Source organism: Serinus canaria, chromosome 12 (assembly GCF_022539315.1).
Source record: "Serinus canaria isolate serCan28SL12 chromosome 12, serCan2020, whole genome shotgun sequence".
Classification (NCBI taxonomy): Eukaryota; Metazoa; Chordata; class Aves; order Passeriformes; family Fringillidae; genus Serinus; species Serinus canaria.
In genome coordinates this window covers 14,332,537-14,350,087 of record NC_066326.1, presented here as the reverse complement: position 1 = coordinate 14,350,087, position 17,551 = coordinate 14,332,537, and the positions used below count along the sequence as shown (strand labels likewise).

The 17,551-nt window shown below is 46.6% G+C and overlaps 1 protein-coding gene across 1 annotated transcript; it reads left to right on the top strand.

Annotated features, from left to right (window-relative positions):
- The first annotated feature begins 7,600 nt into the window (after positions 1–7,600).
- ALAS1 (5'-aminolevulinate synthase 1) lies at positions 7,601–14,798 on the top strand. Its single transcript, XM_030228053.2, has 10 exons — positions 7,601–7,914; positions 8,646–8,852; positions 9,855–10,010; positions 10,093–10,315; positions 10,772–10,956; positions 11,505–11,684; positions 11,853–12,017; positions 13,097–13,365; positions 13,804–13,966; positions 14,518–14,798. Exons 1-10 carry the CDS (start codon positions 7,716–7,718, stop codon positions 14,676–14,678), a joined length of 1,908 nt encoding a protein of 635 aa, XP_030083913.1. The 5' UTR covers positions 7,601–7,715; the 3' UTR covers positions 14,679–14,798.
- Positions 14,799–17,551: the final 2,753 nt, after the last annotated feature.

Genomic DNA, 17,551 nt, shown 5'->3' with positions numbered 1-17,551 from the left:
CAAGGTCCTTTCTTCCCTATAGCTGACACTCTTCTCATTTTAATGCCTTATCACCACCCTCTATCTGTAATCTTCAGTGCATAAGGAGGAATAGCATGTCTTGCATCTCACAGCTTAAGCAACAAGAGCTATTGCAAAACAGCACAGCAAACACCATGGGCAGAATGCACATTGGGAAGTGGAAGTATTTGGAGCTGGACCCTAAGAAGGCTGTAAACTCATTCTTCCACCTTTCTGGTGTATACACAGGCTGTGGTGTTCCACTTACAGGAGAGTTTGGCTCTGTGAAGTTTTATACCCCCTGTTACCACACACTTTCAAGCTATTTTCATGTCTGGAAAACCTCTACTTAAATGTGAGGCATCCTACTGCTCTACTGCTTGGCCACTTTGCCTCAACCCTTTGGACTACTTCTTGCAAGGAGCTAATTCTGACTGTACAACTATAGCATTCAATATTAACTATGACAACTGATTCTAAAACTATAAATTTTCCCTGGCCATTGATGGAAACAATGAAAGATCAAAACTGCTTTATATGTTACTCTGTTACTGCTTGCCTTCTCCAACACAGTTCTTAAAACTGTCTCACAGCCAGCAATATCTAATGCTGTGAAATGACTGAATAAGAAGAAAAGCCACCCAGCTAACAGAGTTCTGTTGCCTCACTGGGTACTCATTCATGGGATAACACCTACACAGAAACGCCCAGCTTGGCTCTAGTCAGGAGCAGGATTTTCCCCACCTTCTCACATCATCAGCAGGTATTTCATTCTGAAATGCTTCTCCTTACTTCACTGAATTTCACTGATCTTTGCAGAAGAAATTATATTACCAGATGTGTAAAAGAAGAACAAACCTTTGCTGAATCAAACCACAACAACAAGCCTTACTAGTAGGTGTACTATGACTATTAGGACTTCACTGGATGCCTTTACCCCTATTCCCAGGCTGAAAAGGCAATCTTACTTGTATTGCTACACCTGGGAACAGAAAGGCAGCATGTAAAGGCTGCAGGAAATAGTACTGATTAAAAACTGCCCAGTCAGGGAATCTTCATTCTTCCAAAAAAAAGGACATCAATTTATACAAAGAATTTTACTTGCTCTATCAATCTGAGTCTGTGGTGACTGGAAAGAAGTGAGGGCAGTTTTATTATGCTACTGCCTTCTCAGGGGTCCATGGCAGGCCCATAGGACAGGTCGACAAGTCAGAGAGATGATTTTTGGTCATGATTTAACATCAGTAGGCAAATCCACACACAGCCCATACTCAGTCCCCCCTTTCTCTCAAATGGGGGAGAGAATCAGAAGGGTGAAAGTGTAAAAACTTGTGGGTTTTTACACAAGTTAAAGTCAGTTTAATAAGTAAAAAAGAGGACAAAAGTGACATAGAGAAAACAAGTGATGCCAAAGAAAACAATTGCTTACCATCAACTGACTGATGTCCTGCTAGTCCCTGAGCTATGACAGCCCCAGCCAACCTCTACCCTCCCAGTTTAACTACTGATTTTGATGTCATATGGTGTGGAATATTCCTCTGCTCAGTTGGGGTTGTCCCTCCCAAGTTCTTGTGTGCCCCCAGCCTACTTGCTGGCAGGGCAGTGTGAGAAACAGAAAAGCCCTTGACACTGCACAAGCACTGCTCAGCAATGACTGAAATGTCCCTCTGTTATCATCGCTGTTTTCACCAGAAATCCAAAGCACAGACTATACAAGCTGCTATGAAGAGCACTAACTCTATCCCAGCCAACACCAGCAAATTTTTAGAGGACAAGAGGGAGAGAACAAGGTCAGCTCCTTGCTTTCTAGCAATCTTCTTGACAGAAAACTCCCAACACTGACATTGCTTTAAGGGAGAGAGCCCATAGGCACAGCATTTTTCACTGCTATGGGTTGATTTCTTGTTTTCAAGGACTTCTGCTTTGACTTCCACCTGCCTGCCAAAGCCCACAGCAGCATAGGTATGAGCAACACGCGGGGCTCTCACTAGAGATACCTGGTATAGCAAGATGCTTTACTACATAAGCATGAGTGTCTTTCTTGAGTGTCTTTCTGGGCCTAAAGCATTTAAATTCAAAGAAGAGACACACACTTCTCTGCCAGCTGTCCTTCCTATAGAGAAGCAGACTATCTATTTAAATACTTTCTGGAAAACTCCATTCTATTTCTATAAAGAGCTCTGACTAAAACTCCAAGTCCTTTCCCCACCCTTTCAGACCTTCAATATAGGAAGCACTTGAATTTACATTTTTAAAGGTATTTCTGCTCTCTGTTGAGTAGACTTCAAGCTTCTAAACTGGATGTAGAAGGTGCTGTCTCTGACTGAGTACCTAATGAGGAGAAGTGAGGGCTGAGATATGCAAGAAAAATGACAGGCTGAATAACTTCAATAACCATAACTAAAAGTATACTGGTTGGGGTCTACTGGTTCTTTCTAAGAGAAGAAGGAAAACTGTGTGAGAAGGGAGGAAGTGAGGATGTGGAGACAAGTCATGGCAAGTGCAGCAAAGCACACAGTAGCTGGAAGGATTAGTGTATCATTTCCTGCTACGCTTTGCTGCACAAAGCAAGACAAACTCAACAATGAAAGATGAAAAAAAATTATGTGATTTTCCACATCTGAAGCAACTGGAGAGACATCAGGGAGATATTCTGGACTTAGGATAAGCCACTGGTGGATGTGTTAATCAGCTATGCTGTGGACTGCAGCAGCAGTGTGGTGCCCTTCAGAAGGACAGCAAGGTACCTTGTATGAGCGTGGCAACAGCTTCCACTGCCCGGACTGAGCCTGACTCACCCCCCTGTGATGGGACTTTGCCAGGAAACCAAACTCCTCCGCAGCAGTGGGCAGCTCCTTGGGCCTGGCAGACAGGAAAAGTGCCCTGACCCAACAGCCTTGTGAGGGCCCATGAATTTGAGGAGATCCATTAGAGTAGGGAACAAAACAACTCACATTTGTTTGTATGAGATGGGTACAGATCTTGCCTGGCCTGTGTCAGTGAGACAGGGGTGCTTCTCAGCCACTCTGCAACACGAGCCTCAGCATCCAGCAGCTCCTCCAGTTTGCTCAAAGTCTCTACTGCTTAGAGGGTCCTAGAAAGGAATGAGATTTCCTGTTCTGTCATGTAAAGAAGACACTGGCTCCAAATCAGGAAACGCGTTAAAGAAATTCACCATTGGAAGAACTGTCACTATGCAGCTGCTATAACAAACCTCCAAATTTGCCTTAAAAGGTAAATAAACTAAATCCTCTCTAAGAACTGCTGGTCTCAGGACCGGAGGTGGAAGTTCTCAGATGAAGCCTGGAATCTGAGTCTGGATTAAATCCAGATGTCAGGCTCCCATCCACTCCTTCAGAAAATTCAGATCTCAATATAGACAAGGGTTTGTGCATGGGGAGGGGGAACTGTTTTTCTGGCTTGCCCTCTCTGACACTGACAGGATGGGAAAAAGCACAGTCCTGACTTCAGAAGTGGGCAAAAGAGATTAGATGTTGCTAATTATGGTGCAGTTACAGCTTTTCATTTGAACAGACTGAATGCAGAAGGGCTCTGACCCTTGTTTTTTGCTAAGTATGTAAATGCTCTCTTCAAAGCATAAATTTCATGAAAATTCTATTAAAGGAGGTACCTGCAGACAAATGCAAGGGCAGATGAATGCTACAAACCTGTGAACCAAGTTCTGTTTCCAGGAATACTGGGGCAAACATGCTTGAGAGAAGAGGGATGGGAGGGAAGTATTCAATGTAACTTACACTGACCCTACATGGCAAACCAGCAACATGGAAAGAGACCATCTTCACCAACAACTCTTCAGGGACATCTGCAGACATAAACTTCATCTTGTTGCAGGGGATTTTTCCCCATTTCAATTTCTCTGTGGGAAGCACTTTCTGTGGCTTCTCACCCACCATCCAAACTGCTGGAATTTAACTTTGTTTTCCCTTAACTTTTATTGAGCTAAGAAATTGATAAATCATCGGAACAGAATGGACTTTAGGAAACTAAAATCAGCAGAGACTCAGGATAGTTGAGAGTCTTCTCTTCCTCTGCCACTGCAACACAAGGGCCTTTCAGCCAGATTGAGCTTCCTCTGCTCAATCCATCTGGTCTCAGGAACCAGCTGTAAAGGCTGCTCCAAAATACAGGTTCAGTAAGGAAATACTCACCTTCTGAGCTACATTTTGTCAGGGCCAGCTGAATAAATTTGTTCTCACACCAGTGTTACCCACTCTGCTTAAACCTTTTCCTCCTTTATTACATGTTCCCCTGCCCTTTCAGTAGTGCCAAGCAGCCATTCCTTCTCCCCTGCCTGCTGTACCTGCTGCCTCTCTCCGATCTAAGCCTGCTTTTTCTCTCTCAGGATGGGCCCCCTGTTCCCTCCTGGGCTGCCACTGGCCCTGCTGCACACTCTGCTCCTCCTGCAGTGTGGCAAACAGCACTTATTTCTCCTCAGCCCTGTAGGATGGCAGTAATACACTGCCACAATTAACATCCTTAAACACCGCTTAATTAATCCACTGAAGCCCTAAGAAATTTTAATTAATGGCAGCTTTATTAGTATTTACTTCACCTTCAACACATAAGCCCTGGCAGTATTTCCAAAGGGAGGAAGGACACTGGCAGAGCAGTTGATGAGACACCCTTTTCCTGACTTTTCCCTGCTCTGTGGCTCCCAGGGCTCCAGCCAGCTCTGTGCACTGACAAGGACAGTTCCTTCAGCACCCTCCAAGATGAGGGTCAAGTTAACGTCGTTCCGCTGCTCTGCGCAATTCCTGTCATGTACAAGGTTAAATAAATTCACCAAAATCAAGCCTTAAAAGAAGCGTTGTTGGAGTGTGTGATGAACAGCACAGATCGGAGGGGAGTCTGACAGGAAAGCTGAGAGTTCTGCTCCATTTGGAAATCTCCATATCGTAGCCAAGGTCGCAGTGTCTCAGCTGCCAGCCTTGAATGATGTTTGTGTAAAAAGCAGATGCTCTTCAGGCTTCACATGCACTGCTGAACACAAGCCCACCAGTCTCTGCATTCCAGCAACCAAGCAGACTAACGTACTTCATCCCTCAGCCCTACAACATGGTGAAATGCCGCTCTTCACATCACCAGGATAAAGGAGGATTAGCAGATTTCTGAGGGATCTAACCTGCTGTGGCAGGTGTCCAGGCCAACAAGCTCTGCAGCCTCTTGCAGCAGATTTGTGCTCATTTGCACAACACCTTTCTCTGGTGCCTCTTACAACAAAACCCACGTTCCCTCTGAGCTAAGTATCATGGACAAAAGTTAAGGGAAAAATAGGAGGAGAAAGACAAATACTTTCAACATACTATAAATCAAGCTTATGGGATGTGATTTCTGCTGCTAAAACTGCAATTAACCACTGGAGCACAGGAGCGGTCCCTCAGGCCCAGACACATGAACTGTGCTCTAAGGACACTTGTCAGGTATCCACAAGTTAGAATGCTGTGGTGTTCCCTCAATCTTTACAAAAACTGATGTGATACAAAACTTCAAGGTAGAGAGTCAATTGTTGGTGTTCCAGGAAACAGGGACAGCAGTAATCTGAAACACAGATCAGGTGTCTTTAAACTTATTATTTTGCTAAATATTTGAGGTATGTAACACTAGCCAAAACACAGTTGTGGAGAAAAAAAAAAAACAAAAATAAATTGTTGATGAGCAACTGAACTAATAATTCAAAACACTATCCTGGTATTACCAAATGACCAGGACTCCTGCTATCACAACTACTACAGAGGCTGAGGTCAAATACCACTGCCCTACTTTAATAATTTATCTACAGAACAAATTAAAACTAGCACATATCTGGTTTAATGACACCAATTATGCATTACACTGACAAATACTGAGTTAAGGTCTGAGCATTGAGACTTCTTATATAACAGTGTCTTAAATTTCTAATAAGCAAGAAGTGAACTGTGCATAAAACACTCCTACTAAAACCCAAATCTCACACCCTGCCTTGTACAACCCCAGCTAACTTTTTCAGGGCTTTGTAAGTAGTACATGAGAGCAGAACTCTGTCCCATTTCCTGCCTCAGAGCTTAGTAACACACTGGAGCTGACATCAAATCTGACATTTGATTATGAGGTTTTCCTCCTGACCAACTTACTCAGATCCCAAAGTTTACAAACTGCATGCAGCATCCTCAAAGCAAGTCAGTGGTGAATAAAAGAGGGTCAGGCAAATACCTTGCTGGTTGTGCCCCATATTAAAGATTAATCTGCAGTACCTAAATGCTAAAGAAGTGTTTTTTAAAGCCAAATTTGCGTTCAGCAGCCACAGTCCTATACAGGCTTTGTACTTCTCTAGTCATGCTACGTGAGCACCTTCTAGTAACTACACAATGTGACTTCATGCAAGGCAAGAGCCACGAGTGACCTTTAAGAAGGCTCTCCTTCAAACTCCACACCTGTTACAAAACCCACTCCTGCCCCAAAGCACCCAAGACAGCTCTTGGCTCTCTACCAAAATCCTGTCTTCCGTGACATTGTTTCACAAGATGACAGAAAAAGTGTTGTGTTTTTCCTTCTCCATTCTTTCCACACTTGAGCAGTCAGTCCTCACAGGAAGTAGCACTACTGTGGTTTGAATGGGCACACACATAAGGAAAACTCCTTTTACCATTACCCTCCCCACCAAATACTCTTGTAAGCAAACAAGCTTTAATGTCCATTGCAAACCAGAGAATGAAGTTGTTCTCTCCAAAACCCGGCAAAAATGCAATGGTGAAAGTCTGAGCGTCACCTACAGAGGACCTGTTAGATCAGTATCAGCTGTAGGAAAAGTAAGAGGAGTTCAGGATCCCACCACCACCTGAGCCCCGGGCACGGGCTCTGCAGGGAGTCAGAGGGGCATTTAGGAACAAGACACCGAGACACGTCCGAGCAGCGCTGGATTTCCCCCAGCCCAGCTGACCCAGAGCTCGCCTCTTGCCACGAACGGGAGCGCTGGGGTGACCCCGAGACTCCGGTCCGGGGGGCGAGGGAGCCCAAACCTTGTGGGAAACAAGCACTGCACAGCCTGGGGCTCTGGGGAAACCCGGAGCAGCGCTTCCCGTGCGGACCATAACCACACAGCCCCCGCTCAGGGCCGGCTGCCCCATCCCCTCACAGACCCCGGCAGTACCCAAACCTCCTCCGTACCCTCACAGCGCTGCGGGAGCGGCTCAGCCTCCCGCACACCCTCACAGCGCCCCTATTCCCCCATGGCGGCCACACCTGCTCCAGCCCTCACAACCCCTGGGGGTGGGGACGCATTCAGCCCCTCACGATCCCCGGAGGTCTCTCCCTGTTCTAGAGACGCCTCCAGCCCCTCACAATCCCCGGAGGTCTCTCCCTGTCCTCGGGACGCCTCCAGCCCCTCACGATTCCCGGAGGTCTCTCCCTGTCCTCGGGACGCCTCCACCCCCTCACGATCCCCGGAGGTCTCTCCCTGTTCTCGGGACACGTCCATTCCCTCACAACCCACAGAGCTCCCCCAATATCCGCATACTGCCTCCAGCCCCTCACACCTCACAACACCCCAGAGCCGCCGGGCACTACCCCGGTCCCTCCCCGCGCCTGCGCAGCCCCACCGCGCCTGCGCCGCGCCCCCGGGTCTATAAAAGTGGCAGTGCGGGAGCACAGCGCGGTGTCGCCTTCCCGTCGCTGGTGTCGCTTTGCCGTCACCTCCGGTGTCCTGTCCGATAGCGAGGATGGAGGCGGTGGTGCGGCGCTGCCCGTTCCTGGCCCGTGTGTCCCAGGCGTTCCTGCAGAAGGCTGGGCCGTCGCTGCTGCTTTACGCCCAGCACTGCCCGCGCATGATGGAAGCGGCCCCGCCGGCCGCCCGCGCCCTCGCCACGTCCGCCGCCCGCGGGCAGCAGGCGGAGGAGGAGACCCCCGCGGGCCGCCGCGGTGAGTACGGCCGGGGAGCGAGCCGAGGGTTCCTGGGGGGGGAAAATAACATAGACATTGCATGTCACGGGGCGAAACTTCTGGAATAGGCAGCGCTGAGGCAGGGCTTGCTTAATCCTTGAAATGTCCGCGGTAAGGAAATTTGTGACCGTGGTATGAATCAGGGACCGGCCTGTTGGGGCGTCCTGTGGCGAGCCCCGGTGGGAATCCGTGATCCTGGGTCTCGGGGCGATGTTTCTCACGGTACGGTGTCCCTTCACGCCACCCGGGAATATTTCTTGGGGAATTCTTCCCCAGGCACTCCGGGGAAGGAGCTGAGGCTTGCAGCAGAGGAAGCTGCATGGCTGAAAAATCTCTGAAACTCCTCAAAAGAAGGTCACAGAACCACAGTTAGGTTAGAAAAGACCTCTGAGGTGGAGTCCAACCTATGACTGAACACTACCGTGGCACTTACTGCCATAGCCAGTCTTTCCTTAAATATTCCCATTGGGAGTGAAAGAGAGGTATTTCTGCCCCTCAAAGGGTACAGTGCTAGATCTAGCATCTTAACTCAGACGTCCCTTGGGTGTTACTGGCATTTTGTGCTTGTATAAATAAAATGTGACTGCTCAGTTAAATAGTTCTTAATGGATCTTGCCAAATTAATTGCAAAAGTAATGGATCAAGAAACTGAAGTCAGTGTATTCAAATGATGAAGCTGAAGTGTTTTCCCTTCTCTGTCCCCATCTCAGAGGCCAAGAATATCAAAGAAGTGGCCCAGCAGAATGTAGATGGAACCCAGCTTCCTGCTGGCCACCCACCTGCCAGTGCTAGCCAGAGTACAGCTACCAAATGCCCGTTTCTGGCAGCTCAGATGAACCAGAAGAAGAGCAACGTTTTCTGCAAAGCCAGCCTGGAACTGCAGGAGGATGTGCAGGAAGTGCAGGCTGACAGGAAAGGTATGTTCTCTGTGCACTGAAGCAGTGATTCCTCCTGAGAACTTCTGGTGCCTGACTTGGATGTGGAGCGTGCCCGGTCTGACAGGCATCACTGAAATAATGCAGCTGGGATTATGGGAGACTGCAGGGAAAAGCTGCTGGAGAATGTAGGTGTTAATGACATACCTGTGACGTTGTTCAGGGCTTCCCTGGGTGATTCTGATGTGGGAATAGCGTGAGCTGTATTTTGATGTGCTGGCTGGCTCTAGATGTGTGAGTCAAGCTGTTACACTCGCACCCAAGCAGATGCTTAGATCTGTAGATAGCTTTGCCAGGGTGCTGGTTTAGACAAAGGCTTTATACCCAAAGATAGAGCAAAGTGTCAAGACACCAGGCAAGTACCAGCCCAAATCCAAGCTTGAAAGCAGGCTAATGGTTTTGGGGTGTGTTTTTGTGTTTATGGAGCTAAAGGGTGTTGGCTGGCTTGCAGTGGTAGTGTGGAAGAGCTGTCCTCCAAAGGAAGGAACTTCTCAGCAGTATCAGTAAAGCCTTGCTGCCTGTCTCAGAAGGCTTATTTTACTTTCCTGCTTGCCTTCTGTGGCAGAGTTTTTAAAAAAATAAAACCTGTGCTAACAGAACAAAAGGGAAGCAGCTGACTAGAGCTCTGCCTTCAGTTAGGTGTGTACCAATTCTTTCAGATGAGTGCTAAATAGTGTGGTTCTCTGTACAGCTGAATAGCTGTATAGTGTGATTCTCTGAGTCATGGTGAACCAAATACGGTATAAGGAAATTGCCTGTTGTACTGTGATTGATTAGCAAGGCTAATCCTTCTGTCTTGTCAAAGGCAAATTTGTAAGCAAATAAAATAGTTCATCCTAGTGGGATCAACATGGGGTTTGGGGCACATACTTCCTAAAGATTGAAATGTTGGTTTTACTTAAAAGGCTTGCTTTGCTGAATTCAACTTACTTCACTCTGTTTCAAACCAAACAAACTCACTGGAATTTATTACAATATCTGTAGGTACAGAATTTGCCACAATACCAAGTACTTCCACAGTGAGAAAGATTGAGGCTGAGGGAGCAGATCAGAGTGGCTTGCTTGAGAAGTTTAAGGATATTATGCTGAAGCAAAAACCGGAAAGCGTCTCTCATCTGCTTCAGGATAACTTGCCAAAATGTAAGAATGTCTGGCAAAACCCCCAGAGGCCTGGTCTTTTGTGATTATTTCCTGTGTGCTGAAGTCTCTTGTCTCCTTTCAGCTGTGTCCACCTTCCAGTATGATCAGTTCTTTGAGAAGAAGATAGATGAGAAGAAGAAGGATCACACCTACCGAGTGTTCAAGACCGTGAACCGCAAGGCGCAGATCTTCCCCATGGCAGACGACTATACCGACTCCCTGATCACCAAGAAGGAGGTGTCTGTCTGGTGCAGCAATGATTACCTGGGCATGAGCCGCCACCCTCGTGTCTGTGGAGCAGTGATGTGAGTGCTGCTGTGTTCTTAAGAGGGGTTTTCAAGCTGTGTTTTGTGGGAAGGCTTCTGAAAAACTGATTTCTATACTGTGGGACATAAGTTGCTTCTTATGTGATTCTTGCTGTGCAGTTAAGGTTACCCTCGTTTCTTGAGAGGTCACTTAGTGCTCAGATCCAGGGCTGCACTGTGTGTATTGGTCACTGATTGTGCTCCTTGAATCTTCCTTAAAAGCCCCAAATGTTACCAGATAAACTGGATGGTATATTGCAGCTGTGCTTGGTCACTGATATCTGACCTTGCTGGACTCCTGAGTGTGCAGGTTACTCAAAGACCCAACAACTGCTTTTTGCTGCCATTTCTTCTTTAGAAAAGTCCTGATTATGTAGCAGAATGTTTTCAGCAATGATCCTTTACTCTTCTGTGTGTCCCACAGCAATGCTAATGCCTCTCTTGGGCCCTCTTTAGGGAAACACTGAAACAACATGGTGCTGGAGCAGGAGGTACCAGAAACATATCAGGAACAAGTAAATTTCATGTCGACTTGGAAAAAGAACTAGCTGATCTTCATGGAAAAGATGCAGCACTGTTGTTCTCATCTTGCTTTGTAGCCAATGACTCCACTCTCTTCACTCTAGCTAAAATGCTTCCAGGTGAGATCTCAGACTGCACCTGTGTTGCCACAAAAACACAGCCTTGCCCCAAACTGTTGGGAGTATGTTTTGCAAATGGCTGTCCAAAGTGAGGATTTATCCTAATCCATGGGCAGAGTGTGGTTTGCTGGTTTTAATACCATATTCAAGTTATGTTCAGTGCAAATTACCTATATGCCAGCCTACTGAGATGTTGAGATCTATGAGCTGGGAACTGCTGGAGGGATTAGACAAGCTGAGTCTTCTCTACTTGTGTTTAAACTCTACCTGAAAATGAGACAGCAGCAATTTAATGTCTTCCCCAGAAGTTAGGAGAGTTAGATAACTGTTTTCTCAAGCTATCATTTGTGCCAGTTTGAATGCCTAAAATAAACCTCAGATATTACTCTTGTTTCATGATCTGTAACTTGCTTTTTTGATCAAGACTCTTACTTTCAAGAACAAGCTATCCTTGTTTTCTGAACTCTTCCCATACATAATGCAATGCTAGGAATCAGTTAATGCTTTCTGTACTTAAAATGTAACTGGGCTGTAACCTGTTTCCTCAGGGTGTGAGATCTACTCTGATTCTGGAAACCATGCCTCCATGATCCAGGGGATCTGTAACAGCAGGGTGCCAAAACATATATTTCGCCATAATGATGTCAACCATCTTCGAGAGCTATTGAAAAAGTCTGATCCATCCACCCCTAAAATTGTTGCATTTGAAACTGTTCACTCAATGGATGGTAAGTTGATATCAAAGCCTCCTCTCTGCTTCTGGGGCAATTAGTCCTCAAATCATCTGCTTTAGGTCTCAAAGTGTACAGTGCTGTAGGGGTTGTCTTGGGGTACTTCTGGGGTTTATCCAGCCATACAGCGAATCCTAAACTGCCAGTCACTGCTTTGGTTCCTAGGTGCTGTTTGTCCTCTGGAAGAGCTGTGTGATGTAGCCCACGAGCATGGGGCCATCACCTTTGTGGATGAAGTCCACGCTGTGGGGCTGTACGGAGCCCGAGGAGGCGGGATCGGAGACCGGGATGGAGTCATGCACAAGATGGACATCATCTCTGGAACGCTGGGTATGCACAGCCTGGCACTCCTGCAAAAGCTGAGGCAGCAAAGCTGCTGAGCAGCCAAATTAAGTGGGTTAGCTCAAAATCAGTCTAGTCAAATGAACTTGTTAAGGGCTGCTGGGGCCTAGGATTTTTCAGAAAGCCCAGGGGATTTAAGTGTGCCCCACAGTTTGAAAAGCTTCTGTTAAGCTACTTATGCTGCCTTAGAAATAGTTATGGTAGCTTTGTATGGGGTTTTCTTTTAAACAAGCTAGCAAAAAGTCCTCCAGTGGCATGTTATACAACTCAAGAAATTCAGGTGAGAATGCTAGTAGAGCAGTTCTCTATATTTAGTAGGACTTACTCCATTTCACAAAAGGAACTGCTTCTAATCTAGAAACCTGAGATGGGGAGTTATGTAAAGAGATTTGGCAAGTACTGAAGCAACTGCTATTATCTGAGTAGAAGGCAGGCTCAGGAGTAAGTTTACTGCTATAATTTGAAAGGCTGTTTAAACACCTTTCAAAACATAAATAAAATTTACTAGGAAAGTTAATGTTCTTTGGAACTTCAAGTCCTGGGTTACAGCCTAATAGGAACAGAAGTGTTCACCAGACACCCTACTTCTGTCTGTGGCTGTGTTCTGCACTCCAAACATTTGGAAAGGAGGGCTGGTATCAACCACACAATCACAGTAACAGCCTTCTGTGCTCCTTAGGATCACAGGCTATTTCTAGCATCTCTGAAACAGATTATTTTAAATCTGCTGAGAGACTTAGTGTTGATCGCTTGGGGTCACTGTTCAAGTCCCTGCTTGATGATTTGGCTTGGAAGGTCTTCCTCAAAATCAAAACTTGTGTATTTGATAGAGGCATGAACTGTCCTTGCTGTGCAGCAACTAGATCCATATTATCAAGATTGGCTTAAAAACAAAGCTGTACCATGTGCTGAGTAAATACAAGATTACTGAGGGGGGCTGGAACATGCCATGACTACATTACATGAGTAACCCATTCCTCCAAGTGGAATAATGTGAAGTCTTGGAGCTTTTCAATAGTTGGAAAGAATAAATCCACTCAGTTACCTTTTTACTTTTTTTCCTTCAGGCAAAGCATTTGGCTGTGTGGGAGGCTACATCTCCAGCACGAGTTCCCTGATAGACACGGTTCGCTCGTACGCGGCCGGGTTCATCTTCACCACGTCGCTGCCACCCATGCTGCTGGCAGGGGCCCTGGAGTCCGTGCGCACGCTCAAGAGCGCCGAGGGCCAGGGGCTGCGCCGCCAGCACCAGCGCAACGTCAAGCTCATGAGGCAGATGCTGATGGATGCAGGGCTGCCCGTGGTGCACTGCCCCAGCCACATCATTCCCATAAGGGTGAGCACTTGGGGTGCTGTTAATGCAGGGCTGTGGTGCCCATTTTGCTGTCCATGAGCACACTGTAGCATCAGGTATTAGTTACTGCCTTCACCAAGTTCAAACTCACCCTGTTGCTCAGTGGTGGTGTACCAGGAGTCTGGCTTAAGTCTGGTGTAAATATAAAATAGAGGGAGAAAGACTGTGGGTTTCATACACTAACAGTATACAGAAAATAAGGGAACTGCTAACAACTAGTAAAAAGATTTGGGTGGTAAACAGCTCCCTGCCTATGCTGCAGGGGTGCTCTTATGCCCAGAGTGTTCTGCAATACCGACTTTGTCTTTCTTTCTGACTTACAAGCCCTATTGGATTCTTACGACTTGCTAAGTTGGGCTGACAGTTCTACCAACTCTCATTCTTTTGGTTGCTCCTGTAACTTAAATTTTTGAACTTCAGGTTGCAGATGCTGCTAAAAATACAGAGATCTGTGACAAACTGATGAGCCAGCACAGCATCTATGTCCAAGCCATCAACTACCCAACAGTTCCCCGTGGAGAGGAGCTGCTCCGAATTGCCCCTACACCTCACCACACACCCCAGATGATGAGTTATTTTATTGGTGAGTGGACTCCTACATCAGTGCACTGCAGATCCTGTCTGTCTGTGTGGTCTTTGTACTGAAGATGAGGCTGGGAAGCACTTAAATTTTAGATGTCATGAGCTGGGCTGTGTGTTTCCATTGCTGCAGCACCTCCTGCACACTTCCCTGCTTGGAGTGTGAGATGTGAAGGCCAGTGCACTGTGACTTGGATCAGAGTTTGCAAGGCCATTGAAGACCTATACCCAGCTAGGACTCTGCTCATGCATTGTCCAAACCAATCTTCACATACTATTTGGATTCCAAACTCAGATGTCCTCAGCTGAGCTGTTAACTTCTCTTAAACATAGATCTGTTCAGAGACAGTAGATCTTTCTTGATCCTGTCAGGAGAGGTGATATGAGGAAGCTGAGACTTAGTTGCAGCCCAGTTGTTTCAAGAGGTAGATTGTGTCAGAGTGAAATCCTATTATCCCTGCTCACTTGTTAGGAGAATAAATATGCTGAAACTTCTCCTGCTTCTCTAAAGCAATCCAGTCTTAAGCTTTGATCTTGATAAACTTTTTTTAACAGAAAAACTGCTGGCTACGTGGAAGGATGTTGGTCTGGAGCTGAAACCACACTCCTCAGCAGAATGCAACTTCTGTAGACGACCCCTGCATTTTGAAGTGATGAGTGAAAGAGAACGCGCCTACTTCAGTGGCATGAGCAAACTAGTATCTGTCAGTGCATGAGAGTAACAGTGTTAGTTGTTGTCCAGCTCTAGTATGGAGTCAGTGGCATTTTTTAATTGCTCAAGTATTTTAATTGTAGTTGAAGCACTATGCTCTGAAAATAAATTTCAAGAGCCATGATGCCCTGTTGTGTTTGTGTGCTTCTCTGTGTCCCTTCCATAACTGGACCTGATGTCTCAGGGGCTGGGATGGCATTTGATGGAATAAAACAGTGCTCTACAGCTTAGTGCCACTCAGCTGAACTGCTGCCTGTCCACTGACAATGCCCAAAGAACTGCAGTAGTGCTTCCTGCATGGGGTTTATTTATTACAAAAAGAGAAAACAGCTTCTCCGGGCCATCTTCCTGAATGCCTTTGAAAACATGTAGTATAGTTCTACATGTCTACTAATACTTAAGCACCTTGAGAAGTGCTGCATATAAGCAGCTTGCGCCCTTGTGTGGGGAGGCAGGCATTTAGAATGGGTTCTGCTAGATGCTGTCTCCCTCTGCTATCCTCTTCTTCCTTTCTAGTTTGTGCACAAGCATTCCCCTTCTGGCATTCACTACACTGAGGGAAAAGGTGCTAATGGCATTAAGTGGTATCTTCTGACTACCTGACAGAAAACCAAAGTGCTGGTGTGGCAGGGGCTGGAACAGGGAAGGCATGTTCACCATTGCAGGTGGGCTCTGGCTGCCTGTGTCTCTGCAGGCCTCCATGAGCTGCTATAAAAACTGCCAGCAAGCAATAAAAAAAGTTCAGGTCTCTGAGAGAAGTCATTGTGGGATGGCATCAGTACTGCCTTTGCAACCCTTCTGAAACCTTAGCAATTGGGTGTAACAGGCCCATCTTATTTAATGCTTTGGTAAATAGCAAAGGCCTGCTTTGAACACGGGGAAGTCAATTCTCTGGGTGAGCACATGTACTCAGAGGTCAGTACTGGCATGAAGTCAGGCAGAGCACTGAACTGCTCCTTGCAGGTGCAGGCATGTCCAGGGACTGCTACAGTGGCTTTCACTGCCTCTGAACAGCCACTCTCTCCAGGGACTCCTGTTTTGTGGCTGTAAGGAGCCAACCTGGCACTTCCCCCTGCTGGCCCACTCACGTGTGTGCTGTGAGCCTCTCTCCCACTGGGGATCTGTTAAGGTATCACAAATAGCCATGTGGGGTGGAGATAGAATCCCAAATGAAAGTGAAATCATCAGCTGGAAGTCACCAGTTGTTTAAACATGTATATTGAAGCACCCTGCAGTTCTCAGAAGAGTTTTATAAAACATTTGACTTTCCAAGCAGTCAAGCTGCTCTGAAAAAGCCAAGGGGCTGCTGCTGCCTCTGCCATGTGCAGGCGTTCTATAGAAGGGAGGGTGTGACCTGCCTGGCCTTGCCATGAATTATCTGCGGCCCAAAACTCAATGCATATGCATCTGTTATAGAGCTCTTCCCATTCTCTTTTAGGTTATATTACTGCATTAACTGGAGATATAAAATAACAACCACAGCTCCTCCATCATCCACTCCCAAGGACTTTGTCCCCAGCACCATGACATGCCAACAATGTCATTGCAAACTCTGGCAACAATCAGGGAACAGCTGTAAGCAATCAGTGTGTGTGTGGGAGATAACACAACATGTTGACTCACATATGGCCATATTCTGACAGTACCAGGTCACTTGGATTTCTAGTTTTTTTTACTGAAAGCCTTCAGAATTGGCCCAGTCCATTTTACAAACCAGTTCATAACCCTGTTTTTCTCCCTAGTTTTTATAACAGCAACTCAACACTTTGTTCTACCAAGGAGAAGAAATAAGACATAGAAAGGTACCAACTATAAAAAATCTCCAGTTCCCCCAAATTATTCACAGGAGAGAACCAAACCCCAGGATTCAAAGCTGGCAACCTTTGAAATGACAGGAACACGAATAACCTCAGCACGTGGCAGCCAGTGCCTCCACACCTTTAACATCAGCTGTGACAAATTACCTTTAGCACTGCTGTTGGCAGGCAAGAGTGTGAAAGCAGAACCAGAGCACAGCAAGAGGCCAGCAGATGTCCATCACTTAACTGTGAAAGAAAGACAAATCCAATGGCATATTGAAAAGATAAATTCTCCCCAATGGAAAGGACAAAGAAAGAAAAAATAAACACATATTGTTTCCCAGCAAATGAAAATTGAATGGGGGGGTTGTATAAGTAGGGATAAGTTACGCAAACTTTAGTTTGGTTCCCGGAAAAAATAATAGAGGAAGTAATCAGTAAAATATGTTTAAGGTCAGACAATGGCATGGGCAGAGTGAGGAAGCAGAAATGCAGCCATAAAGCCGTGGCTAACATTTGTCTGGGCCAAAACAATTCATCTAGTTAAATGTTGCATATCCCTAAACTCACACACACCACCCCCCCCTTTCATTTCCCAACCTGTTTACACAAAGGAGAAACCCCAGGTGCTACAGGAGCAGCTAAACCATTCCAAGTGCAAGCAGGAGCACGTGTTCCCCATTGCTGGGAGGAGCTGCAGGGGCTTCTGCTCCTACCATGGCATTTCTGACACCACCAAACCCACAGCTCTGGCACCCCTGATGCTTTGCACCCATTTATTTTGGAACACACCCCTTGCACTGCACCCTGGCCTGCTGCCAGCAGCTGGGATGGGGGATGTGAGTCTGGACTTACCACAGACCACTGTTGTTGGGGCACACGCTGGCACAAGGCACCAAAAGCCTAATGCCAGGTACCCCCTGGCCCAGAGATGCTAGCCCACCACAGCACAGCTGGATTCCTGGTTCCAGCCACCCTCCAGCTTGATCCCAAACCCTCATCATCCCCAGGTTAGGTTAGGTTAGGGTTAGGTTAGAGTTAGGTTAGGTACCCTCCTCCCCACCTGGACCCCCAAGCT

Coding starts and splice junctions, on each gene's coding strand:
- ALAS1 (XM_030228053.2), top strand. CDS start 7,716: ATGGAGGCGGTGGTGCGGCGCTGCCCGTTCCTGGCCCGTGTGTCCCAG. Junction 7,915..8,645: donor GACCCCCGCGGGCCGCCGCG/GTGAGTACGGCC, acceptor TCCCCATCTCAG/AGGCCAAGAATATCAAAGAA. Junction 13,967..14,517: donor GATGATGAGTTATTTTATTG/GTGAGTGGACTC, acceptor TTTTTTTAACAG/AAAAACTGCTGGCTACGTGG.